At 30.5% G+C, this 27,793-nt stretch overlaps 1 protein-coding gene across 2 annotated transcripts; it reads right to left on the bottom strand.

Annotated features, from left to right (window-relative positions):
- Nucleotides 1–92: 92 nt before the first annotated feature.
- On the bottom strand, nt 93–26,625 carry LOC143055851 (uncharacterized). 2 transcript variants are annotated; one of them, XM_076228902.1, is made up of 7 exons: nt 26,117–26,625; nt 9,281–9,432; nt 7,607–7,834; nt 5,950–6,057; nt 3,274–5,693; nt 2,033–2,130; nt 93–510 (listed from the first exon to the last, which is right to left on the bottom strand). In XM_076228902.1, the coding sequence occupies exons 2-7, from the start codon at nt 9,345–9,347 to the stop codon at nt 357–359; spliced, it is 3,075 nt and encodes a 1,024-aa protein (XP_076085017.1). In that variant the 5' UTR covers nt 9,348–9,432; nt 26,117–26,625; the 3' UTR covers nt 93–356. The 2 variants fall into 2 exon arrangements, with proteins under 2 accessions (XP_076085017.1, XP_076085018.1); XM_076228903.1 differs by lacking the exon at nt 26,117–26,625 and adding an exon at nt 9,836–10,097.
- Nucleotides 26,626–27,793: the final 1,168 nt, after the last annotated feature.

Below are 27,793 nucleotides of genomic sequence, written 5' to 3'. Positions count from 1 at the left end.
TTCAATTTTATATTGAAGTTGTTATAATGACATCAAATATTACAATTAATTATCCTGACATTTTAATTGTTATAATGACACCAAATGCAACATATATAATGAAAACGTAATTATTATAATGACATCAAACGTAATAGTATAACAGTAAGCAGGACATGTTGCAGTTTCAATATCAAGCATACTGTTCTATATATGACAATTGAAATAATTATAATCAATTGCCACATTCTTATCTTCTGTTGTCATTTTATTAAGTTCTAGAGATCTAAAATGATTATTCAAATAAATTGATTATTCACATATATAGTTACAAACATGTGAGTTATGTTCAATTCTTCCTTTTTCATTTTTAGACATTATTTATGGTCTGAAAAAGAATTCATCTTTTGTAATTCTTTTTCAACTTCCTCAATTTCCATATCAATTCTTTGTAATTCAGATTGGACTCTTTTCTTATCCGATATCAGTCGATCTCTCGTTTTTTGACAGAACCGCTTTTGATAGCCATCCCTATAAAGTAATAAGAACTAAATTAGTAATATTTATGATACTTAATATAATTTGAAACACTGGAATAATGTAACTTATGGCAAGTAACAATAAAAATAAACTGAGAATAATGACTAAATTTCAAAGCATGTTCTTAATAGACCATTACCAAAAAAATGTATCCCCTTTTCAACTCACCTTGCCCAAGGGGTCGAGTGAGCTTTTCTCATCACTAAGCGTCCGTAGTCTGTCGTCCTCTGAAACAACTGGGCCAAATTTAACCAATTTTGGCCACAATCAACATTTGGGTATTTAGTTTAAAATCTATATTTCTGCAACCAAAGCATGTAAAGGTAATTGTTTATCAGGTCAAGATCTATCGGTCCTGAAATTTTCAGACAAATCGTAAAACTGTAAATAGCAATAATGTTCATCAAAGTAAGATTTACAATTAAGTCAACTTGACCAAAATGGTTAATTGACCTCTGAAGGATTTATTGTCCTTTATAGCAAATTTTTAACAATTGTTTGGTAATTTTTTGTTATCTTACAAAACTCTTCTAATCTGAACTTGGGGGGGGGGGGGGGGGGCATGCAGTTTTGACTTATATCTCTGAAACAAAAGCTAAAGTATTACGATTCCATTATTTCATGCATCAATTGTAAATATAAATATCAGGTGAGCGACACACACTCCTTGGAGCCTTTAGTTTTTCTTTCGGTCGGATTGTTGTCTGTAGCTTTTTGTCTTTCCATAAAAATTATTTAGCAAATTCATACACTATTACTAGTTCGTTCATACACTGGTGATTTCTTGTATTTCCCTTTAAATATTTTTCTCTAAATTCTTTAACTCTTTTATGAATTTAACAAGGAAATAATGGAGTTAATCTGAAAAATTAAGACTTAAAATGGCATAAATCTAGCAAATAATTCGAAAAAATCCTCTTCTGGGGCTTCTTGAAGTTGCAATGAAAAGAGTTTTTTTTATCCATTTTGCAAGTCCGATGAAGAACAACAACGAAATCTTTGTTCCTTTACTCGTCTTTAATTTAGACAAGTTCGTAATTAGATTTGGTGCACTGAATCTATCAGGTCGTCCCTTCTTTTCCTAAAGCCGAAACATTGAATTTGATAGAAATAGGAATTAATCTCAATGCGAAAATTTCTCAGGTCCTAAACAAAAACTATTGAAGATATGATTGCAATGAACATTCTTTATGCATGTATTCATTCATTTATGTTTATCAAAGTTTTTAAACGGTCGCTCGATTACACCTGATGTGTATATTGGAATATTATCGACTGGTTTTTAAAGGCAAAGAAAATAATTCTTGATTCTCAATTTTTCATTCAACGTACACTTATGCAATATGTTTCGAATGAAGTCTCTTGGCATATTCTTCAACGTGTTACATTACAATCGGGTTCTGAAAGACTCACATTTTATTTTCTCATACGGGACTTTTTCAATAGGTTCTGAAGGATTGTCTCTTAACAATTTTAAAAAATCTCTTCATCAATGAGGTTCTGAATTACTTACTGTGAAGATACAGTCTGAACTCCTTTATCTTCCCTTGTTATTGTGTCATCATCACCAATAAAAGTTGAAACAGGCTTCTTATTCTTTAACAGCTGTTTCTGGTACAGAAAATGAAATAATTGTCATATCAAACGTATATGAGTATTTTCCCTCAAAAGTTTAGTCTAGGAAAAAAGATAGTGGTTACTGGCTTTAAACTAATTTTTTTCACATAAAATATATAACGATAAGAAAGTGATATTGGTACATTCGTATGGTCTGTTTGCATAATGACAGTAGGTTTTCAACTTAATCATTGTTAACAGAGATATACAAATATATAACACTGACAGTATTTGATTGTATTTCAAAATGTTCAGCAACCCCATGAATATATTTTCAGAATCCGACATGTATTTTTGTTATCCAACGAAGTTTTTCATTAGAAAACTGAATGGTATACTTTTCATTTCAAGAAAAAAAATACGTACAAACTTGTTTACTAACTATCTGATGATCATGGAAGAAGGTCGTTTAATAAACCGACGAAAGTTCATTCATCCTATATATATTAATGTTATTTAAAAGTACACAGACATCATTTAGTACTTACAAAATTTGAAATTTAGAAATAAATATAACATGAAATGCAAAGGCAGTTCCTCGAAACCGGCATTACATATAACAATCACTCTTAATTTTACAAACAGACGAACCAAATGTTCTTATATCTATACTGTTTGGTATACGACAAAACTATTTAGATATAAGAAGATGGTGTGCCAATGAAACAACTCTTCATCCTAGTCACAATTTGTAAGTAAACCATTTTAGGTCATAGTACTGTTTTATTCAATCAATTCGCAACAAATGTCAATGCGTAGGTAAGTTCAACATGTGATGCTTGAAGTGACTGTCCGTTAACTATATTTACCTTTTAGATCCCTTTATATAAATTTTTACCTTTAATTACATTTTAAAATTAGTACAAGAGAAGTTATTTAACGAAATTAACTTGTTTTCTTTTAATTGAAAGTTGCAAGATAGTCAGCTATTTCATTAAAAATGTACCTGGATTGGAATTGAATTAAGGTATAGGACACTACTTTATCACAACTGAAACTACCTCTAAATTCTGAAAATGTTATGTTTATTTACATTTATTTACATTTCATGCCTTTTTGCCTTTTGTTGCTTGTGTATGGTTAGATGTGTTTGTTAATACGATTTCACAGCTAAATATTAGGTGTTAATAAACTTACCAAACTATAGTCTATCTTTTTAATTTCATCTTCAAACAGTGCATCAGCTCCTATCCGACGTTTTATATCGAACAATATTTGCCTGGCATCTGTCAATTCATCAGACTTAGGAAATTGTATGCAACATTCAGCATAATGAATAACAGCCCTTTGATGAAATCGAGTGAATCTTGTATTATTACTTTCAAATTCGCGATCGTATGCCTTTTTATAATGATATTTTGCTTTCTTTATATTATCGTCTGTTTGGGTTCTTATGAAAAGTTTGGCAATCTTTAAATGGATTCCAGACAGAGCTTTCCATGATGTCATGTCATTTATTTGACATTCTAATCGTTTTGCAATGGCAATAGCTTTCTGTAAAAGTTCCTTCTTTTCTGGTTGAACAGCTTTGGCTAATTTTTCATAGCATTCCATTTTTAGCGTGTCTGTCATTACTGAGTGAAAAAGACTCGATTCCCCAATGCGTTTAACAACTCCGAATTCAGTGAATCCCTTCCCTTCAATGCCTTTGTCTATGTTGTCTAATAACCTTATAGCTTCATCAAGTAGAGTAGGAAACTTTTCATCATCAAAAATTGAACGTGCCATGTACATAATGCCACTTCGATGGGTAACAGGACTAAACACTGGGCAAAACATACGAACTTGTTTTACCTCAGGACCTATAGCCTGAGTACTAGTCATATGTACAGACTCCATGTGTTTCTTCAGCAGATATGTAAGTCTATGGGCTAGTTGATGTTGCGTTAAGCTTTCAGGGGTTACCGGAAAATAAGCACTAGACAACCGTTTCATTAAAGTTCTTTTTCCTGCAGAAAACTCATCTTTTGACATTTCAACCAACCACGTGTTTTTACTTTCGTTATAGAGAATCCTGATCAGAAGTTCAATATAAAACGTTTCGGCAATATGCTCAGCATCCATTATCAAGTTTTTACTTCGGAGATGATCTACTTCTACACCAGAGAGTTGATTATTGTTAACGTTCTCGATATCTATATCGCTATATTTACACAATAGACTAATACTTCTTGAACTTCTGCACTTGTTTTCAACAAAGTTGTTTATAAACATTTTTGAAAGTTCGTTACTGTTGCTTAGCAATTTTGGAAATATGTCTTTGCAGTGTTTTCTTAAAGCCTTGCTGCCATTTAAATATTCTTCTATTGTATCGTAGGAGTTTTCTGTCTTGTTGCATTGGAATGAATTGCATCCTAAAATACTTTTATAAACAGTATTTTTCGCCTTAGATAGATACACTGCAGCAGAAAGTTCAGTATTACCATATAGGCGGTATGTTATCCCAATTGCAGTGTATAAATAGCATAGCTTAGCTTTTATATCACTGGACTGAGATTCAAATTCAATATCAACATTACTAAGAAATGCTTCTGCGTGATCAAGAAATAGAACATTTCTATGAATAACTTCAAGCAAGCGAGCATCAAGGTCTAGATAACTAACGAAAAAGTCAAGTAGTGTGTTTAAATACTCTGTTTTCTTTTCTTTTGTTTCGGACGATTTTAGTATCATTAGCGTGAAAGAATGAGCTGCAACTACTCTAGAATCATCCACACCTTTTATTGATATTAATGAATGATTCCTGAGGGTCTTCAAAAAGTTGTTGATCAACACATTTTTTGAATCATCTATCAGGAAACGAGGTAAGAGATATTTTAGAAAGAGGACAGGTATATTGTCAGTGTTCATATATGGCAAGTAATGAAGCAGTTTTCTTTCCTCTCTAGACATTTTTGTTTCTGCCCGTTGAATAAGTAACTGACATGCTTTCGTCGATGAATCATCAGTGGTACCATTCGTTATGGTCTCCAAATTCTTTAAATATAACTCAATACTTATTTGTGTTGTTTGCATAAATGTTCTTGCAAAAAGTAGGCCTGTGGGTAAATAGCTAAGTTTTTTTGCTAGAACTTTCGCTTTTTCCCTTGAAGTAGTATTAGGGACATGAAGAAAGTCTATAGCTTCTTTCTCCAACATCCCACGCATTTCAATGACGTTGGGATTGAAATCACTTGACAGAGATTCACTAACGGTTGCTATAACAAAGATGTTAGTATGTTCCTTCATGCCTTGTAATAAAGTTTGTATTGTTTCCTTTGGCAGCGATGTACTAGTGAATCCAAGAAGGATGAATAAATGCTTCGATTCTTTATATTTATCATTTGCAAGTGCGTCTAATGCTCTCGACAGCATAACTTCTATTGATTCCGTAATTCTGTTTTTAGAGTTAACACACTGAATTTTTAGAAAATTCATCAAGTGAGAAAAGGAATTAAAAATGTTTAAATCAGTATTACAATCTACTCTCCAAATTAAAGATTTGTCTGTGCTTTTCTCTTCAGAAAAGTAGTGGGCATATTTGAAAGCATGTTGTGACTTCCATGTTCCAGGTGGACCTACAGAATAAAATATTCAATTGATAAATTCTGATCAAAACAGAAAATGAGCAAACATGGCTGTTCGATATTTTAAAGAAAAAAGAAAGCATAACTATTGTTAATATTGTATTACGAATAACAAAAATCATAAATCAGACAAAACAGTAAAAGTAGAAGAAATACAAGAGAACACAACTAACAACAGCCACTGAATTGCCGGATCTTGACTTGGAACAGTCATAAAAAGAATGTGACGTAATTAAACCTGGTTTACCTTTCATAATCACAGTATTATGACGCTGCAGATGGTCTACAATGTTCTTGTACATGGATGTCTCCACATAGTTTTCATTAATCTGCATACCATATATTCCATAATAACCTGCAGAAAAAATAGATATTACTAAATGTAATTATGCATGTTATGATTTCAGTCACATTTTGCATAAAAAATTTAAAGTTCTGTCAAATAGGTATCATTGGTTTAGAATAGCTACAATGTGTACATTTAAAATATAAATGCTGACACATATTGACAATAAGTGTAATTACAAAAAAAAAGAAGTATTTATTTAAGATTATATGAAAATGCTTCTTTATTTGTCATAAGTTTGATGTAAAATGACTATGAATATTTTGAACAGTTCGAATAGAAATATGTTCTTTCGGCTGTGTTACTTACATTTTTTTCCTTTAAAAAGCGTGATCAAGTAATTTTATCACATATAACTTTCTTGTTCTTTTTTATTAGCACAGCCAGAAAATGTTAGTGTTGATGCTAAAGATGCTATTTTATTGAATAAATACAATAATTAAAAGATTGCCTTCCTCCTTTATTTACAGTACACATTACATTGGAGAGGAACAGAGATACATAGAATAATCTGAATATCAAGCTATATCCTAATGATCCATCCAATATTTTAAAGACGGAAGCTAGCACTCTTGCTAGACAAAATTAAGAAGCATTGCTTATTGTTAGAGTTTTTGAAAAAATCTGAGAAAGGAACACTTTTTTTAACAAATTTTATCATAAATTCATATATCTATCAAACCGATACAATAATTTTGTTTGGAGTCAGTAAATTTGGGCAATTTTCTAATTGATGAGTTTTTCTTATTGCTTTCATGGATATTTTTTTGTTTCAAAGTGCATTGTACTTTATAATTAAGGTAGCACAATACAAAGATTTTTCATCCCCAATCAGACATTTTTAAACTGATGTAATTCCACTCATCTTTCTTTAAATTTTATAAATGAGGTACCAAAAGAGAGAAGAAGGATTAATCTTTCAAATTGTGATAATTTCATTATGACATAATTGTTACATGATTAATTGTTATGTAATTAGTTGCCATTCTGTGATGTCCATACTTGAATGAATTTAGCTTCTTTGTTCTTCATAGCATCCTATGAATTTTTATAGATTCTTGCACAACACAGTTTGACCTCCAAAACTGTGTCTCAGATTTTTCCTATTGTATTTCATTCTCTCATAAATCTTCAATGAAGTTTGCAACATCAATTCATTAGAGACCATTGAGTTCAATTGGGTATAAAAAAAATTCTATTGATGTTTTTGGAAATCTGAGACATAGTTTTGGAGGTCAAGCTGTGTTGTACAAGAATCTATAAAATATTTTGGGATGCTATGAAAAACAAAGACGCTAAATTCATTCAAGTGTGGACATCACAATATTGCGACTAATTACATAATAATTAATTATGTAATAATTATGTCATAATGAAATTATCACAATTTGAAAGATTAATCTTTCTTCTTTCTTTTGGTACCTCATTTATAAAATATAAAGAAGGATGAAATGAATTACATCAGTTTAAAGTTGTCTGATTGGGAGTGAAAAAATCTTTGTATTGTGCTACCTTAATTTATCAAAAAACAAATATAGATCGAAAAGTGCTAACTCACCATGATTAGAGAGATTCCTTGAGATTGCAGAATCTGCGTACATCTGTACTTTATTGTCCAAGTCATGTCTTCCAATTGTTTGTAGAAGTTCTGATAGCCTTTCAACTCGTTCCGCAGAGAGCCAGCTTCTTTCCTCCAGGAGCTGTAAAAGGTCTGCCCCCGAAATAATATTTTCAAGTACTCCTTTTCCAAACTCCCTCACAATAAATTTTATTGTCTTAACATTTTCTAAAGATATAAGATAACATTTTAATGTTGTAGTGAGTTTGCATTAGATTGATATGAAGATAAGTTTAATTATTACGATTTCAGTCTAAATGTCATAAGTTATAAACAAACAACAAAGGGGGATTATAAAATTTGTATTGTATGAACTGAAATCAAAGTTGGACCAGGAACGTCAACAAAATAAGCATATCGTGACATGCGTGTATACATTGTACCACATTTTACTATTAAAACGTCATAGCTACCTACATGCCCTATGAAGCAACTATGAGTATAACAAAACATTTAACAATGCCAGATACATGATTTAAGTTTATATGTTGACACTGTCACATTGGTTTACAGGATTTCTAGTTGGTGGAAAATAAAGTTTAACGCCAAGTACCGGTAAAATTTGCTGTTTTTAGGATAAATTAATGTTTCGTTTTCTTTTGGTCAGCATATTGTATGAAAATGCGGAACACTATAGGTTGCACTTTGCAAATACAGATGTTTTTTCAAAACACGCTTCTTTTTGGGAGAACTTGAATATTCATAGAAAATTAATTTTGTTTACATACTGGTTCCAAGTTATGCTCTCTGTGTTCCATCTTACAGAGATATAACTTGGCAATGTTACCAGTAAATAAACATGTGCATAGTGTTTACATTGAAATCTGTGGTAACCTTTCATTTGGGGAAGGGGTAGTGTTAGTCTAAACTCGGAGAAATTCAGGGCATATAAACGTTGCAAATATGCCGCACAGCTCTATATTTTGACCTTTGAAAAAAATTGAGGTGCATATGAACATTTAATTCTTGGATAAGATTCCCAAAACTTCATAGTAAAAGTAGTACAGTTTTAGCCGTAAAAGGAGTTCCTATGGGAAATTACATTGTCAATATTTATAGGAATGCAACCTCTAACAAAAATATTTGAAAGCCATATATGTGAAGAGACCTAAACATGCATTCATCTGGTTTGCCAAATGTGACCGACATAATATATAAATGCATCGAAGAGTTGAACTTTTAAAACATTCTGAATTTTCAAATATCATTTCAGTACCCAAGAAAGGTCGACTGAGCTGGTGATTCTGTTCACCAGTAGTGTAATCGACACTGTAATATTCAACGAAAATACTAAATGATTACTTTCCGTCAGAAACGCAGTAATGGATCTACGTCCATCGACGAGGCACAAACCAAAACAACGAAAGCTATTTATATATGAGACATGAACACATGAGTGTTTAAATCAGATACTCTGTCAAATAAAAAAAGTAAAATAACAAAAATACTGAACTCTGAAGAAAATTCAAAAATGGACGTCCCTAATCAAAGGCAAAATCATAAACTCAACACATCAAACGAATGGAAGACAGTTTACGCACCACTAGTAGTATACGGTGTATCAGATGTGTACGTATTATAATTAGTCTTGATACCGAACAAAAAAATATGTACCTGTAGATAAGCCTGATGCAATTTCCCTTGTCAGAATGTTATAACTGTCAAAAACCACTGGTTCCATTCTGATGTCTCTTGGTTATTTCCTGTTCGTTATCTCTTGTTCCAAAATTAAAGTTTCTGAAGCTATTACGTTTTCTTTTATTATGCTGTAAAAGATAATAAGCTATTACACAATTCATAAACAAAATCTCTTTAGTTAGAGAACAATTTAGAGTATATGCGCGCTTCTCACACATAAATCCAACCATACAACTAAAACATTTTATATCCTTTAGTTGATTAATTGATAAAATAAAAACAACCTTAGTATGGTGGTAATAAGTTCCTGTATTGCTACTGTCCTGAATTGGTTTGAAGTTGCAAATACTTTTAATATAACGTAGAAGTTAATTGTATGTCAATTACAGTGTCGCATAGACTCCAATCATCATTAATATAAACATCGACAGATCCTATTGTTCATCTTGTTTGAATGACTTTTTTTGTTACTTAAATTATATTGTACCTCTGATAAGATTTACTTTATTTGAAACAACTACAGTTACTCACTAGTTTATGTATCAAATCAGCAGCCGTCTACTCAAAGTGCACATACACCCGCATTTATTAACCAACGTTGCAACATTTACTCCGGATATCCTTTTTTGTACTTGAATTTTTATATTACAAATAGTCTGGTGTTAGCAGTAAAGTGTTGTTGACAAGGGAACGCATCACATTTAAGAGTTAATATTCTTAAAAAATCACTTTTGTTGCATATTAATTATCAATGTTTGTCGTTTTAAAAAATGATAAAATATTGATTTTTAACTATCCAACAAGTTAATAAACAACTATATATTACAACACTATACTAAAATTAAAGTCAAGGACAAATTAACGGATCATTAAGTGTTATTAAACCCACAAATAACTTCATTGCCTACTACTTTACTACCGCCCGGTTGACCTATATGTTATACATTTACAACGCAACTATTATTCAAAGAAATAAATTAAATAAAAATAGAAGTTATTTAACATTTGTTTTAAAATTAGGATAAAGACGGGGATCTTGACGATTGATGCTGAAATATATATTATGATAAAGTGTATACGATATTTGTCTATTGGTACCTTAAAAATACGATATGTCGAATGGCAATTAACCTATTCGTGTATTTGACACCAACGTCAGCGAGAAGAGTTGACGACGATTAGACCATTCATATCCTATAATATGATGAAACATATCCAAATTTGACCATAATCCAATTTTAAATTAAGACATGTGATTTTGTCTCTTCTTCAATAGAAAAGGAATTAAACGGCAAATTAAATATGAAATCTAAATATGACAATATGCTGTTCAACAATTATAGAGATGTCCTTTGTTATCCCAAACATAAAACAGTTGTGTAAAAATAAAACCATAAGTTTCAAAGTCATTATCACTAAAGGGGTATAAGCTGTCAACTTCATCATTACCGAATTAATCAAACTCTTTAATTGGATTTATGATATACACAAATGTTAACCATAATTACAAAAGTTCAATAGGAAAGATAACCATTCCATGAAAAAGAAAATAAAGTACCTCAAATGCCGACCCTTTCTTAAATGAGGAGAAATAACTCCCAGAGCAATCAGACTTTTTTGTAATCGAATAAAGAAACATTTAAAGGACCACTATAAACTGTAAGAATTTACGAACTAATATGGGTTGTATAAAGTTTAAAAAAAAAAAAAGGAAAATGTTGACAAAAGTTTAAATTTTTCGAAAAACTAAGGATTTTCTTATTCCAGGCATAGATTTCTTCAGCCGTATTTGGCACAACTTTTTGGAATTTTGGATCCTCAATGCTCTTCAACTTTGTAATTGTTTGGCTTTATAAATATTTTGATTTGAGCGTCACTGATGAGTCTTATATAGACGAAACGCGCGTCTGGCGTACTAAATTATAATCCTGGTACCTTTGATAACTATTTACGTAATTTCTCATCAAGAGCTCTTGCTCTTTAATTTTAATAACCGTTTGAAGACATTAATCTTGCTAATTGAACTCATCGACCGTGTGAATATGGTAAGAAGCCATAAATTAGAAGGAAGGTATGAAATATTGGAAAGAGAAATAAGATAAGGTAAATGAGAGAAAAGTTATCATCAGAATTGATGTAAGTCCAAAAGTTACATCTTTAGTTGTTTGTACATGCCATGAAGTACATTTAACGTAAGTTATGAGTTAAATGACATTTTAATTAAAAGAAATCATCAATAAATATTCATCAGAATATTCATTTGTAATGTGTTGTGATTATATTTATGATATATCTAGCAGAATTCAAAAGAGCAATTAAAGGCACCAGACACAAGTTGGTTCCTTTTTCCTTTTTCCTTTTTCGATATTCAAATTTTGAAAAATATTACAAGTCCAAACTGATTTTTTTCTTCCTTCAAAATTTTTTTTCCTTCAAATTATTTTTTCCTAAAAAATGTTTTTTTCCCGCAAAATTTTTTTTCCTCAAATTTTTTTTTTCCTCAAAATTTTTTTTTTCCTCAAAATTTTGTTTCCTCAAAAAAAATTTGTCCTCAATTTTTTTTTCCTCAAAATTTTTTTTCCTCAAATTTTTTTTTTTCCTCAAAATATTTTTCCTCAAAAAGTTTTTCTTCTAATTTTTTTTTCATTTCCTTATTCGTTTTCTTTTTCTTTTTTCGATTATCATCCTTATTCGATTTCCATTTCCTTATTCGATTTTCATTTCCTTATTCGATTTTCTTTTCCTTATTCGGTTTCTTCTTCCTTTTTCAATATTCATTTCCTTTTTCGGTTTCTATTTCCTTATTCGGTTTCTATTTCCTTATTGGATTTTCATTTCCTTATTCGATTTTCATTTTCTTATTCAATTTTCATTTCCTTATTCGGTTTCTTTTTCCTTTTTCAATATTCATTTCCTTATTCGGTTTCTATTTCCTTATTCAGTTTCTATTTCCTTATTGGATTTTCATTTTCTTATTCGATTGCCATTTCCTTATTCGATTTTCATTTCCTTATTCGGTTTCTTTTTCCTTTTTCAATATTCATTTCCTTTATCGGTTTCTATTTCCTTATTCAGTTTCTATTTCCTAATTGGATTTTCGTTTCCTTATTCGATTTCCATTTCCTTATTCGATTTTCATTTCCTAATTCAGTTTCTTTTTCCTTTTTCAATATTCATTTCCTTTTTCGGTTTCTAGTTCCTTATTCGGTTTCTATTTCCTTATTGGATTTTCATTTCCTTATTCGGTTTCCATTTCCTTTTTCGATATTCAAATTTTGAAAAATATTACAAGTCCAAACTGAATTTTTTTTTTGCTTCAAATTGTTTTTCCTCAAAAAAAAATTTTCCTCAAAAATTTTTTTCCTCAAATTTTTTTTTTCCTCAAAATTTTTTTTGCTCAAAATTTTTTTTGCTCAAAATTTTTTTTTCCTATCCTTATTCGGTTTCTATTTCCTTATTGGATTTTCATTTCCTTATTCGATTTCCATTTCCTTATTCGATTTTCATTTCCTTATTCGGTTTCTTTTTCCTTTTTCAATATTCATTTCCTTTTTCGGTTTCTATTTCCTTATTCAGTTTCTATTTCCTAATTGGATTTTCATTTCCTTATTCTTTTTCCTTTTTCGATTATCATCCTTATTCGATTTCCATTTCCTTATTCGATTTTCATTTCCTTATTCGATTTTCTTTTCCTTATTCGGTTTCTTCTTCCTTTTTCAATATTCATTTCCTTTTTCGGTTTCTATTTCCTTATTCGGTTTCTATTTCCTTATTGGATTTTCATTTCCTTATTCGATTTTCATTTCCTTATTCAATTTTCATTTCCTTATTCGGTTTCTTTTTCCTTTTTCAATATTCATTTCCTTATTCGGTTTCTATTTCCTTATTCAGTTTCTATTTCCTTATTGGATTTTCATTTCCTTATTCGATTTCCATTTCCTTATTCGATTTTCATTTCCTTATTCGGTTTCTTTTTCCTTTTTCAATATTCATTTCCTTTTTCGGTTTCTATTTCCTTATTCAGTTTCTATTTCCTAATTGGATTTTCATTTCCTTTTTCGATTTCCATTTCCTTATTCGATTTTCATTTCCTAATTCGGTTTCTTTTTCCTTTTTCAATATTCATTTCCTTTTTCGGTTTCTAGTTCCTTATTCGGTTTCTATTTCCTTATTGGATTTTCATTTCCTTATTCAATTTCCATTTCCTTATTCGGTTTCTTTTTCCTTATTCGGTTCCTTTTTCCTTATTCGGTTTCTTTTTCCTTTTTCAATATTCATTACCTTTTTCGGTTTCTATTTCCTTATTCGGTTTCTATTTCCTTTTTCGATTTTCATTTCCTTATTCGGTTTCCATTTCCTTTTTCGATATCAAATTTTGAAAAATATTACAAGTCCAAACTGAATTTTTTTTTCCTTCAAAATTTTTTTTCCTCAAATTTTTTTTTTCCTCAAAATTTTTTTTCCCTCAAAATATTTTTCCTCGAAAAGTTTTTCTTCTAATTTTTTTTTCATTTCCTTATTCGTTTTCTTTTTCCATTTTCGATTATCATTCCTTATTCGGTTTCTTTTTCCTTATTCGATTTTCATTTCCTTATTCGGTTTCTATTTCCTTATTCAGTTTCCATTTCCTTTTTCGATATTCAAATTTTAAAAAAATATTACAATTCCAAACTGAATATTTTTTTCTTTCAAAATTTTTTTTTTCTCAAAATTTTTTTCAGAAGACTTTTTTTCGTTTCCTTATTCGTTTTCTTTTTCCTTTTTCGATTTTCATTTCCTTATTCGGTTTCGATTTCCTTTTTCGATATTCAAATTTTGAAAAACTGAAGTGGCTGCTATTTTGATCGGCTGCTAATAGGCTTTAATTTGGTTTATTATACCTTACATATATTTCAAATAGTTCTATTGGGTGAAACGTTATCACGTGACATGGAATAATTCAGTTAATTTTCATTCAATTACAAGGAAGAACGAATAACCCTAAAAATTTACACCAGCGGTGAATAACCTTTTATTCACCGGTGAATAACCTTTCGAGTTTGTTGATTTGTACTTGAGTTACCTCCCATGAAAATGACGTCACAGACGTAAATAAACAAAATGGCAGCGTTCACATTACACTGGAAGCCCATCGAGAGACGAGGAAATAAGGCATTGGATATAAATAGAGCTGAGAGTGCCAGCAGCGGATATTATCTCTTATAAACGGTCCTTTTCAGGGCCATCAATATTTTACAAAAAGATTCTACTTTTGTTGTAAATTCGAGAAATTCTAACACAAATGTATTTTCAAACGTCAGTCTGTGTGTAAGGTTAACAAAATAGACACTATAGTAAGTGTTCGAAATGCCCTTCCACTGTTAGTTCGGTATAATAAAACAATTGTGGCCCCTTAGAATCGATGAATATCCAAAATTGTCAACCCTTAAAAGTAATTTCATTTCGGGCTGCGCCCTCAATGAAATAACCTTCTCGTGTTGACAATTTTGGATATTCACCTTTTCAACGGGCCATAATTGTATAGTATAATATGAGCAGATGGGTTAAGGCAGTCCGTTCAATTATTCAAAATAAGCCATTTCTCAAAGTTCATGCGTATTTTGATATTTAAGTCCGTCGGTACTCTTCTACTAGAGGTTTCCCGATTTGCTACGTATCTGGTACGGTTGGTACGTAACTCAACGGTTGGTGCTGTTTTGGAGAAATCATTTAATGAATGAGGTCATTTCATTCATCATGATAACATCAAAAGAATTGAAATGCATATCAGCAAAAAAACTAACGTCACGTTTTATTTGATAACGATTTCAACGTTTCTAGAACACTTTGTTTATGATTCCCTATGAAATTATTTAGTGGTACATAAGAGAATGAATCAAACAGACCTTAAACGAACTGAGTTAACATGACTTTAATATTCTAAATATAGATTTGCGTTTGTGATTGGTATTGGTATTATTCTTTTGTTTCTTATCTATATTCGTTAACGTGTCAAATTTGTGTTAATTTCATTGTATAATTATTTCTTGCATGATTTTGAAATTAGACATTAAATATTAAACAATAAATTTCAGTCGTTTCATCAAAAGATTCTGTTTTGATGATTGGAAACCTGAGATTTTGCATTGACTCAGTGAGAAAAGGACACTCTTCTCATGTTTTTATTTTATCAACAACTTGAGACTTTTTTCTTGAAATGCATTCCAAATAAAAGTAACTGACAATTTATTGATAAATAAGACATATTTGCCTATTCTGTCGTCGATGAAAAACACCAATATAAAAAGGAAGATATGACATAATTGCCAATGAGACAACTCTCCACCACAGGCACTTGTCTGAGGCAAGTGCATGTGTTCTCAACATGAGACCAAATGACACAGAAATAAACAACTATAATAGACCACCGTACGGCCTTCAACATTGAACAAAGCCCATCCCGCATAGTCCGCTTTAAAAGTCTCCGAAATGTCAAGTGCTAACAAATTTCAAACAAGAAAACTGACGGCCTAATTTATGTACAAAATATGAACGAAAAACAAATATGTAACACAGCAACAAACGAGAACCACTGAATTAATTTACAGTTTCCTGACTTGGGATAGGCACATATACATACATAATGTGGCGGCGTTAAACATGTAACTTTGACAGTGGTGTAACAGTACAACATAAGAGCGAACTATAAAAATCAGTTGAAAAAGACTTAAGCCTGACTTAACTCAGATCATGAGATACAAATAGAAATACACCTTGCTAAAACACAGAGCGTACGTGGCCTGGTACATATCTGAGAGTTTTTCCAGTTATTAACAGCTAGTTCAAAGCCAAAAACAAATAATAAACGAAATCATGCATCCTAGACTAAATAATTAATCATCATAGAATTAAAAAGACTAGAATAATTATTAATTAAATTGTACTGACATTGTATTCTTTAAATATCTTATAAACGATCTTTTAATTGAAGCTTTCCTACCACCTTTATTGGTTAAATATCGCATACGTGTGTATTACGATTTATTTTGAAAATGCTGAAAATATATTGATTGATTGATTGTTGGTTTCTCAACGTTCAGTGGCAAATATTTCATGAATATTCAGGACGAGAACAATTTAACAATAAATACAATAGGTAGGTCTCGTAATAATTGATGCCATCCGGGATGATGATTTTGACTGCCACAGGAAGATGAGGGTATATTGGATAGGGACATGAATTTTGCCTTGCATCAGGTAACCTACGAACCCCTCAAAGAGTTGTTGTAAGGGTTTTTAACGTACAAAGAGCATGACTTTCTCTTAACACCAGGCATCGGACTTAATCTATCTTAAATATGTATTTGTTTCTAATAAAATGCATAGTTTCAGCTTTCGCGTATGCAGTACGCATATCTTGTACTATGTTTAAGTGGACACTCACAATTGGTTAATTTAATAGACCTTCACAGTCCTTGTTTCACAGTTGTAATACAACAACTAGAAGTTTTCAACGACCTTGACTGGCTATTAAAACATCCAATTGTTGTATTAGAATTGTGAATTTATAAAACCTTCACAGTCCTTGTTAAACATTTGTATTAAAAAAGGTTTTGTATTTATGTTTATCATAATATACATTTTCAGTAAGGCCGATTTTATATGTTAAAATAGCTCTTATTCTATCATGGTTTTGAAAGTCTACTTCAAAAAATTGCCAACTTATTCAATTTAAACTGTTGTATCTGTATAACAGGCGATTATTTGAAAAAAATATGAAAATATTTTATTTTTAGCTTGTTTATGTCTGTGCAATTTCAAGGGAAATAAATCTTAATCACAAACCGTTCGTTGCAACGGTTACTACTTGCAACGGTTGTTTGAAAGCATAATCGAGTACACACAATGTCGTTTGTTATGAACGTTGCGAAATATATTGATTATATACCTTTTGTTCCTCTCTTAATACGCTTTCGAATGAGGTATAAAGTTTATCTGTAAATACGGGCTGAAGTGTCACAGCAGTCCATTCAATTATTCAAAATATCCATTTCATTATTCAAAATTGGCTATTTCCTAATTTTCACGCGTGTTTTGGCATTTAGGTCCTCCGTAACCCCTCTAATGGTCATTGCCGCACATATTGTTTATTACCAGTGTATTTCTCTATCAATAAGCTTTTTATTGGTGTATAATTTTTATCGTAATTAGGAGCTGACGGGTTGCAGCAGTCCGTTCCATTATACAAAATAAGCTATTTCTCAATGTTCACGCGTATTTCGATATTAAGTCCGTCGGTACTCCTCTTATATGCGTTGCGGAACATATTGACTATATACCTTTTGCTCCTCTCTTAATAAGCTTACGAATGAGTTATAAGGTTTATCTATTATTCAGGGGCTGAAGGGTAACAGCAGTCCATTCAATTATTCAAAATATCCATTTCATTATTCAAAATTGGCTATTCCTTAATTTTCACGCGTGTTTTGTCATTTAGGTCCTCCGTGACCCCTCTAATGGTCATTGCTGCACAATCAACTTGTTATATCTTTAATCAGAGGATGAAGAATAGCAAAGGTCCAGAGAAAATAAAAAAAGACAACGTAGAGTATTTTAATTTTGATATATATATACATATGTTTTGGTATTCAGGTTGTTCATACATGGAATTTCTTTTAAAAATAGTTAAGAAAAGGCCATAAGTTTATATCCTCCGAAACTAAATAAATAAATGAAATTAAAGATATCCAGAGTGTTTTTTTATAATAATGTGAATGATCGTTTGATAACACTAAAATGACGAATTTAAAAATACGGAATTTAGCTACAGTGTCAGTTATTTTTATTTCACTATTTACCGCTCCAACTTGAATAATGAAACCTAAACTATTTTATCATTCATTACTTAACATTGAATAGTGAATAGTGAATTAGTTCATTATTGAATTTTGAATAATGAATAATGGACGTACTTCAGCGCGGTAAAAATGACAAGTATGATGGATTTTTTTCTGTGCCCGGTAAAAAGACCACCTACATAATGGAGTGTTCTAGTACTTCCCAGATCTATGGACAAACCGACAGGCAGGACGGAACACTCTTAGTTAATCATATGTACATACCACCTAAAACTTCATTTTTGAGGGATTACATATATACATACAACCTCTAGTAACTTACCCTGTATTTCACTTTAAATGTGTCTCGTTTTATACTAATGTATAAGTGAAATAGTCGGGCAATCCATGACAGATTTTGCCAAGTAGCCTTTGCCAGCTGTTCATATTAAATTGTTCATATTGCCTCGCATATGTGTGTCTTCTATGCCACATACAACTGTGACGATATTGACTTTAGCAAACAATTGTGCTCAAACCGGTGCTAGGGACTGTCTTTCAACTTTCATTGAAACGGGCATGATTTCTCTGTGTAAAAGATCTCAATGTATTTGTCAAGAGAACAGCAATAAAGACGCTGTTTCTTTACTGCAAATGTATTGTGTATATGTCTTGATTTTGATGTCGGGCAAACTTATGAAAGAAAACGGAAACACAAAAATCAGTATTTTTTTTTAATTTGTTAAGGCGCATAACCCTAGAATGGTATAAATGACGCCACCAAAATTCAAATGTGATCTGTATTTTGTTGTAATACGGATTGTGTATAAGTTTCTTAACATTTTGTTGAGGCAAACTCAAGATAAAAGAACAAAAACTAATTTTTTGACGTACGGACATACACACAGACAAAGCTGGAAAAACTTAATGCCCCCTCCACTATAAGTCATATTTCATTGAATAACCCGATGTTTTCATCACTTAGTCACGATAATTGCTATCTATATCCTATTCTTTTTTTATTTATATAAAGTTCCGGAAAAAATTTCCCTAACCGATATTAATCAGAGTCTTTTAAATAACTAGAAGGAATTCCGATCTATATATAGAAAATTATTGACCTGGCTACTGAGGTTGTCATTTGTCGCTTCTGTAAAAGGAGTAAAAAATGCAAAAATTCTTCTAGTAAATGTTACCAACCAAGTTGAAACAGAGGTTATATGGCATTGAAGATTAAAAGTTTTAGAGTGCCTTTTGATCAATTTTTAAAGTATTTTTCAACACAGGGCATTGAACATGTACTTTTTCAACGTAAACCAATTAAATAACTTATCTTATTGAAATGTGGATTCTTTCTTGATTGCAAAAATATATATTCACTTCTAAAAAAAAAATCAAATTACTAAAATAGACATAATGATTGATGGGAAATAAACTAATAAACAATGGTTTGTTATAATTAAAAGTTTTAAAATTTTTAAACTGTTTCAATTCAATTTCTGATAAAAAAAAAAGTGTACTAAAATTAATCTAATTGTTGATTAATTACAGATGATTATTGGAAATTTATCAAGTAAATTATAGGCCTTACTTGAATACCTTTTATTTATTCATATTTATATTCATATTTCATTTTTTTTTAAGATCTTGCATTTGTTAATCCATTAATCATTTATCTTTCAGATATAATTTACAGAATCACTTTATGTAATGTAGATCAAAAGTAATTGGCAATAAATAAATCTATCATCCTTATAAATATCAAACATCTAATATACACATTTGTGTATTCAATTATGAGGTCAAATGCTTGTGTATTAAGAATTATATGTATATTGAGTGGTCTGATTAATTATGTAAGACTGAGGTTGATAGGTAATGTGGTCAATTTGATTGGCAGTTTAGGAGGTGGGGCATTGTAATTAAAGGTCCACCTTGTCTTTGATTGTTTAGTGATAATGACAGTTGTCAATCATACTAGTTGAATCAATACCCAGTTACCTAATCAACATGTTTTTTTAAAAAGCCTGCACATCAACACACCTTAATGACATACATTCTTGAATGAACTGATCCAATAATATACCCAGTTTTTTTCAGTTTACATGTGTATTATGTGCACATACATGAGAACCATAGGGAACTATATTTCAGTGTGAATACATTTAGTAACAGTAGCTAACCTGTCCTGTTGTTAGGGAGGCTGGTGCCTAAGTAAAGATTTAGAACAAGTTCTAATCTTTCCAAAAACGGGGCATGTAATATCAAACTCGGGAATACGCTGGCATTTCATAATCTATCATGTATTGTTACGTAGGGACATTTGTTCTTACGAAACAGCTTATAAATGCACATCTTATACAGGGGCAGATCCAGCCATTTTAAAAAGGGAGCGGGTTCCAACTATATGTCCCTATTCAAATGCATTGATCGGCCGAAAAAGGGAGGTTCCAGCCCCCGAAACCCCCTTCTGGATCCGCCACTGTTACAACATTTTGATGTCTCATATAGACTTTCCAGTTCGTTTTTCATTGTATACTAGAAAGATCTCATTTTTGTCTGAATTGGTGAACCCTTTTTTAACGATAAAGAGTAATAAGGAAATGAAAATTGAATAAGGAAATAGAAACTGAATAAAGAAATAGAAACCCAATAAGGAAATGGAAATCTAATATTATAACAATGAAATAAAAACCCAATAAGGAAATTTGTCGAGTGAGCGTAGCGAACGAGATCAACTAGCCTTCATATAATGTCAAGCAGCTGATATTTTACAATATCAATATGCAGATAATCTGATAATCGATTTATCGGGCTATATTTGCGTGTTTCGGAAGTGTTTTCTTTGTTTCACCAGCACACAAAAGATGACTTGATAAGTTCGGGTTTAAGTTATTAACGTCGGTTCAAACATTATGACGTCGCTGATATGTCCGGGTCAAAGTTATTAAGGCCGGGTCAACGTATTTGACGTCACAAAGACATGATACGGAATAATATAAAGAGCTGAACAGAGTGATATAGACAGTGGGACGACCGATAAATAATATTATTCCGTATCATGTCTTTGTGACGTCAAATACGTTGACCCGACCGTAATAACTTTGACCCTGACATATCAGCGACGTCATAATGTTTGAACCGACGTTAATAACTTAAACCCGAACTTATCAAGTCATCTTTTGTGTGCTGGTGAAACAAAGAAAACACTTCCGAAACACGCAAATATAGCCCGATAAATCGATTATCAGATTATCTGCATATTTATATTGTAAAATATCAGCTGCTTGACATTATATGAAGGCTTTTTGATCTCGTTCGCTACGCTCACTCGACAAAAAGCTTCATATTATGTCTCGCAGCTGATATTTTACGATATCAACATGCAGATAACCTGATAATCGGTACTAATTTGTATATTTTAACAAATTTGATTCGTTTAGGGATAGTCACATGTTAAACTATATTTTCGAAAGGTAGAGAGAAAACGGCGGATAGCAAAAAGCATATTGTACGGCAAAAAGCATATTGCACGGTTATTTTTAGAAAATATAAAAACCGATAAACTTTGTGACGTCATGTATTGAATTTCAGGATATTGTTAAATGATCTTAACGTTTTGAAACAGATGATATCTGTGATCGATTATTTGACGGAAAAAATCTTCAAATACTTAAGATGACAAACAAACAAAAAAAAAGCAATTGAAATAACAACTAATATTTTGTATTGTTAAGGAGACAATATGATATCTATAAAATTCCAACAAAATCAAATGACGATTTTGATAGAAATATGGTCGGAAATTAATAATATAACAAATTTAGCCTTTGTATGAGGTCAATACAGGATATATCGACCCAAAGAAGTATATCGACCTCGGACTACGTTCTCAGTCAATATACTTCTTTCAGGTCAATATATCCTTTTATCATATGTTTAGTAGTAAATACAGTAGTTTTGCATGTTTGATAAATAGCATGCTGTTTAATCCGTATCGCGCAACTTTGGTGCGCACCCTTTATCGCATACCCTTTATCACACCCTTACCCTTTATCGCATACCCTTTATCACACCCCTACTTTTTTTTTTTTTTTTTTTTTTACATAAAGTCAGTTTTGGATTTTTTTTTTACTTATGAAAATTTTTTCTCAAAATTTTGTTTAATGACGTCATTGTTTGGTATGTGACGTCACGAACGTCGTTTTCATATTGTATGTGACGTCACGAACGTCGTTTTCATATTGTAAAGTTCATTCATATTCAGAATTAGAACTGAAGGTAACCCAGTGCTATGGAACAGAAAACAGTTCATATAATACTCTTCTGTTGAAACATATGATAAAGCGTATAATACATGGCAAAATCCGTATCATATTTCGTATCAGCTCGTTTAATCCATGCGTCGTTCGGTCACGCGTTGTCTTATTTTTGATATACAAATACGGCGATTAGTTATACTATAAATAATCGAATAAGGAAAAAGAAACCGAATAAGGAAATGAAAATCGAATAAGGAAATGGAAATCGAATAAGGAAATGAAAATCCAATAAGGAAATAGAAACTGAATAAGGAAATAGAAACCGAATAAGGAAATGAATATTGAAAAAGGAAAAAGAAACCGAATAAGGAAATGAAAATTGAATAAGGAAATGGACATCGAATAAGGAAATGAAAATCCAATAAGGAAATAGAAACCGAATAAGGAAATAGGAACCGAAAAAGGAAATGAATATTGAAAAAGGAAGAAGAAACCGAATAGGGAAAAGAAAATCAAATAAGGAAGTGAAAATCGACTAAGGAAATGGAAATCGAATAAGGATGATAATCGAAAAAGGAAAAAGAAAACGAATAAGGAAATGACAAAAAAATTAGAAGAAAAACTTTTTGAGGAAAAATATTTTGAGGAAAAAAAAATATTTGAGGAAAAAAAAATTTGAGGGAAAAAAAATGAGGAAAAAAAATTTTGAGCCAAAAAAATTTTGAGGAAAAAAAATTTTGAGGAAAAAAAAAATTTGAGGAAAAAAAAATTTTGAGGAAAAAAAAAATTTGAGGAAAAAAAAATTTGAAGGAAAAAAAAAATTCAGTTTGGACTTGTAATATTTTTCAAAATTTGAATATCGAAAAAGGAAATGGAAACCGAATAAGGAAATGAAAATCGAAAAAGGTTATAGAAACCGAATAAGGAAATAGAAACCGAAAAAGGAAATGAAAATTGAAAAAAGAAAAAGAAACCGAATAAGGAAAAAGAAACCGAATAAGGAAATGGAAATTGAATAAGGAAATGAAAATCCAATAAGGAAATAGAAACCGAATAAGGAACTAGAAACCAAAAAGGGAAATGAATATTGAAAAAGGAAAAAGAAACCGAATAAGGAAATGAAAATCGAATAAGGAAATGGAAATCGAATAAGGAAATGAAAATCCAATAAGGAAATAGAAACTGAATAAGGAAATAGAAACCGAATAAGGAAATGAATATTGAAAAAGGAAAAAGAAACCGAATAAGGAAATGAAAATTGAATAAGGAAATGGAAATCGAATAAGGAAATGAAAATCCAATAAGGAAATAGAAACCGAATAAGGAAATAGGAACCGAAAAAGGAAATGAATATTGAAAAAGGAAGAAGAAACCAAATAGGGAAAAGAAAATCAAATAAGGAAGTGAAAATCGACTAAGGAAATGGAAATCGAATAAGGATGATAATCGAAAAAGGAAAAAGAAAACGAATAAGGAAATGACAAAAAAATTAGAAGAAAAACTTTTTGAGGAAAAATATTTTGAGGAAAAAAAAATATTTCAGGGAAAAAAAATGAGGAAAAAAAATTTTGAGCCAAAAAAATTTTGAGCCAAAAAAATTTTGAGGAAAAAAAAAATTTGAGGAAAAAAAAATTTTGAGGAAAAAAAAAATTTGAGGAAAAAAAAATTTGAAGGAAAAAAAAAATTCAGTTTGGACTTGTAATATTTTTCAAAATTTGAATATCGAAAAAGGAAATGGAAACCGAATAAGGAAATGAAAATCGAAAAAGGTTATAGAAACCGAATAAGGAAATAGAAACCGAAAAAGGAAATGAAAATTGAAAAAAGAAAAAGAAACCGAATAAGGAAAAAGAAACCGAATAAGGAAATGGAAATTGAATAAGGAAATGAAAATCCAATAAGGAAATAGAAACCGAATAAGGAACTAGAAACCAAAAAGGGAAATGAATATTGAAAAAGGAAAAAGAAACCGAATAAGGAAATGAAAATTGAATAAGGAAATGGAAATCGAATAAGGAAATGAAAATCCAATAAGGAAATAGAAACTGAATAAGGAAATAGAAACCGAATAAGGAAATGAATATTGAAAAAGGAAAAAGAAACCGAATAAGGAAATGAAAATTGAATAAGGAAATGGAAATCGAATAAGGAAATGAAAATCCAATAAGGAAATAGAAACCGAATAAGGAAATAGGAACCGAAAAAGGAAATGAATATTGAAAAAGGAAGAAGAAACCGAATAGGGAAAAGAAAATCAAATAAGGAAGTGAAAATCGACTAAGGAAATGGAAATCGAATAAGGATGATAATCGAAAAAGGAAAAAGAAAACGAATAAGGAAATGACAAAAAAATTAGAAGAAAAACTTTTTGAGGAAAAATATTTTGAGGAAAAAAAAATATTTGAGGAAAAAAAATTTTGAGGGAAAAAAATGAGTAAAAAAAATTTTGAGCCAAAAAAATTTTGAGCCAAAAAAATTTTGAGGAAAAAAAAAATTTGAGGAAAAAAAAATTTTGAGGAAAAAAAAAATTTGAGGAAAAAAAAATTTGAAGGAAAAAAAAAATTCAGTTTGGACTTGTAATATTTTTCAAAATTTGAATATCGAAAAAGGAAATGGAAACCGAATAAGGAAATGAAAATCGAAAAAGGTTATAGAAACCGAATAAGGAAATAGAAACCGAAAAAGGAAATGAAAATTGAAAAAAAAAAAGAAACCGAAGGAGGAAAAAGAAACCGAATAAGGAAATGGAAATTGAATAAGGAAATGAAAATCCAATAAGGAAATAGAAACCGAATAAGGAACTAGAAACCAAAAAAGGAAATGAATATTGAAAAAGGAAAAAGAAACCGAATAAGGAAATGAAAATCGAATAAGGAAATGGAAATCGAATAAGGAAATGAAAATCCAATAAGGAAATAGAAACTGAATAAGGAAATAGAAACCGAATAAGGAAATGAATATTGAAAAAGGAAAAAGAAACCGAATAAGGAAATGAAAATTGAATAAGGAAATGGAAATCGAATAAGGAAATGAAAATCCAATAAGGAAATAGAAACCGAATAAGGAAATAGGAACCGAAAAAGGAAATGAATATTGAAAAAGGAAGAAGAAACCGAATAAGGAAAAGAAAATCAAATAAGGAAATGAAAATCGACTAAGGAAATGGAAATCAAATAAGGATGATAATCGAAAAAGGAAAAGAAAACGAATAAGGAAATGACAAAAAAATTTGAAGAAAAACTTTTTGAGGAAAAATATTTTGAGGAAAAAAAAAATTTGAGGAAAAAAAAATTTGAGGAAATAAAAATTTATGAAAAAAAAAATTGAGGAAAAAAAATTTTGAGGAAAAAAAAATTTTGAGGAAAAAAAAAATTTGAGGAAAAAACAATTTTGAGGAAAAAAAAATTTTGAGGAAAAAAAATTTTGAAGGAAAAAAAAAATTCAGTTTGGACTTGTAATATTTTCAAAATTTGAATATCGAAAAAGGAAAAAGGAAAAAGGAACCAACTTGTGTCTGGTATTAAAGGCAGACATTAATACTCTTATGTATCCTTTATACATCTGAAAGACCAAGAAGTCTCTGTCATTGAAAATATCATCAGAGAGCAAAGATTGTTGACCCAGTCTCCAACAAAGGGATCGTATACATTATATGTTACTAACTTATAGTACGTCGGATCATTCATTAATAATAAGCTGATCAAGAATTTTATCAATAATTAAAAACAACGAACCTTAGTATTGCAATAATAACTTTCTCTTTTGCCCTTTCCTGATTTAGTTTGAAGCTGCAAATATGTTTATCAAAGAGTAAAAATCAACTTTCTGTCAATCATGGTGTAGCATAAATTCATGCAATCACTTCCACATATCAGCAGATTCTGTCATTCCCCTCTTTTGAATGGAATCTACATAGGTTGAGTCAATTTGATATGCAATGATCGATGTACTCCTGAAAAAGAATTTACATAGTTCCCTCATAATTAAGCTGCTGTACTTAGATTGTATATTTTATCAGTTGTCTTCATCTGAATACAAGTACATGTAATAAAAATCACAATTGATTAGCCGAAGTTGCAAATTTTAATCCGGATATCCCATTGCATAATTTGTGTTATCTAAAATAATGTAGAATTAAACAGGAAAAATGTACAATATTATCACATTTAAATTTTCCATTCTTCAGAAATAAACTTTTGATACTTTGTCAATGTACAGTTTTTCCGTTAAATAGTAAGTATTTTCATTCAAATGCTACAAATAAAACATATGGCAAGGGAATAAACAATTAATTTTGCTTCACTAAACTTGTATATATAAGTCAAGGACAGAGTGATTGGTTATTGCGCTTTAACCTATATATAGCTTCATTGACTATTAGCCTCATGCGTATTGATTTCTAGTAATGTTATGTCACATAGTGTAATCATTCAATAAATTCAAATTTTGAAAGAATATAATTAAAGGAGTAGGTCCGGTAAGGGCCGATTTCGGCCTCAATTTTCAAGTTCATCTAACGAAAGATTTTAGACACTTTCTAAACACTTAAGTGTCTATTTCAATTGATTCAATTAGTCAATGGGGAAGATTTTAACTTAATAAGTCATTTAAAACGCCCCGATTCAAGCTTCAATATGAAAAATCTATCAAATATGCCAAAAATCGTCACTTTTCAGATGATTTTTGTCAAAAATGAAAGTGGCCGCATCCGTGTTCATCCTCAACCTTTATATATATTATGTATTATCATCAAATACAACTTACATTTCAATATTATGAATGAACACGAATGCGGCCACTTTCATTTCAGACGGAAACCGTCTAAAATTTAACTAAAATGCTACAATTGTGAAGATTTCAGTAATTTAGCATGACTTAATGATGCTAGTATCCGATATATGTACATTGTTTTGTCAAAAACAGCCCATATTTGTGTAGCAGAAGCATTCTACTTTGCAATAAATATCTAAACGATTACATTTTCACAATTTTGTAAAACTGCTATATTTTGAGGCCAAAAAGGGGTCTTACTGAAGCTACTCCTTTCTATAATAACGGTCTTAATATAAGGGTGGAAGCAGATTACGATTAATATTGAAACATCTATACAAAGAACCAAAAAAAATATCCCAAGTGAAAATCCTTAAATAGACATTTTAGACATGATTTTAAATGGGAGGAGGGAAAGACTTCTTTCTCAATCTCTTCAATAAACTCTGTGTTTATTCCGTTAATAATATAATCTAAAGATAAAAATGTGTTATTCAATAATTATAGACAGGTGACACTACATACATTTACGTATGTAGCATGTATGTGTGTAACTCTTTGATTTGTTTATAATGAACTGAAATATTTACCCCAATTACTAAACTTTTGTAGGAATAAGCTTACCATGAAATAGAAATAGG

Source organism: Mytilus galloprovincialis, chromosome 13, assembly GCF_965363235.1.
Source record: "Mytilus galloprovincialis chromosome 13, xbMytGall1.hap1.1, whole genome shotgun sequence".
NCBI classification, from domain to species: domain Eukaryota; kingdom Metazoa; phylum Mollusca; class Bivalvia; order Mytilida; family Mytilidae; genus Mytilus; species Mytilus galloprovincialis.
Note: the sequence above shows the minus strand (reverse complement) of the source record. Positions and strands in the feature narration are given on the sequence as shown.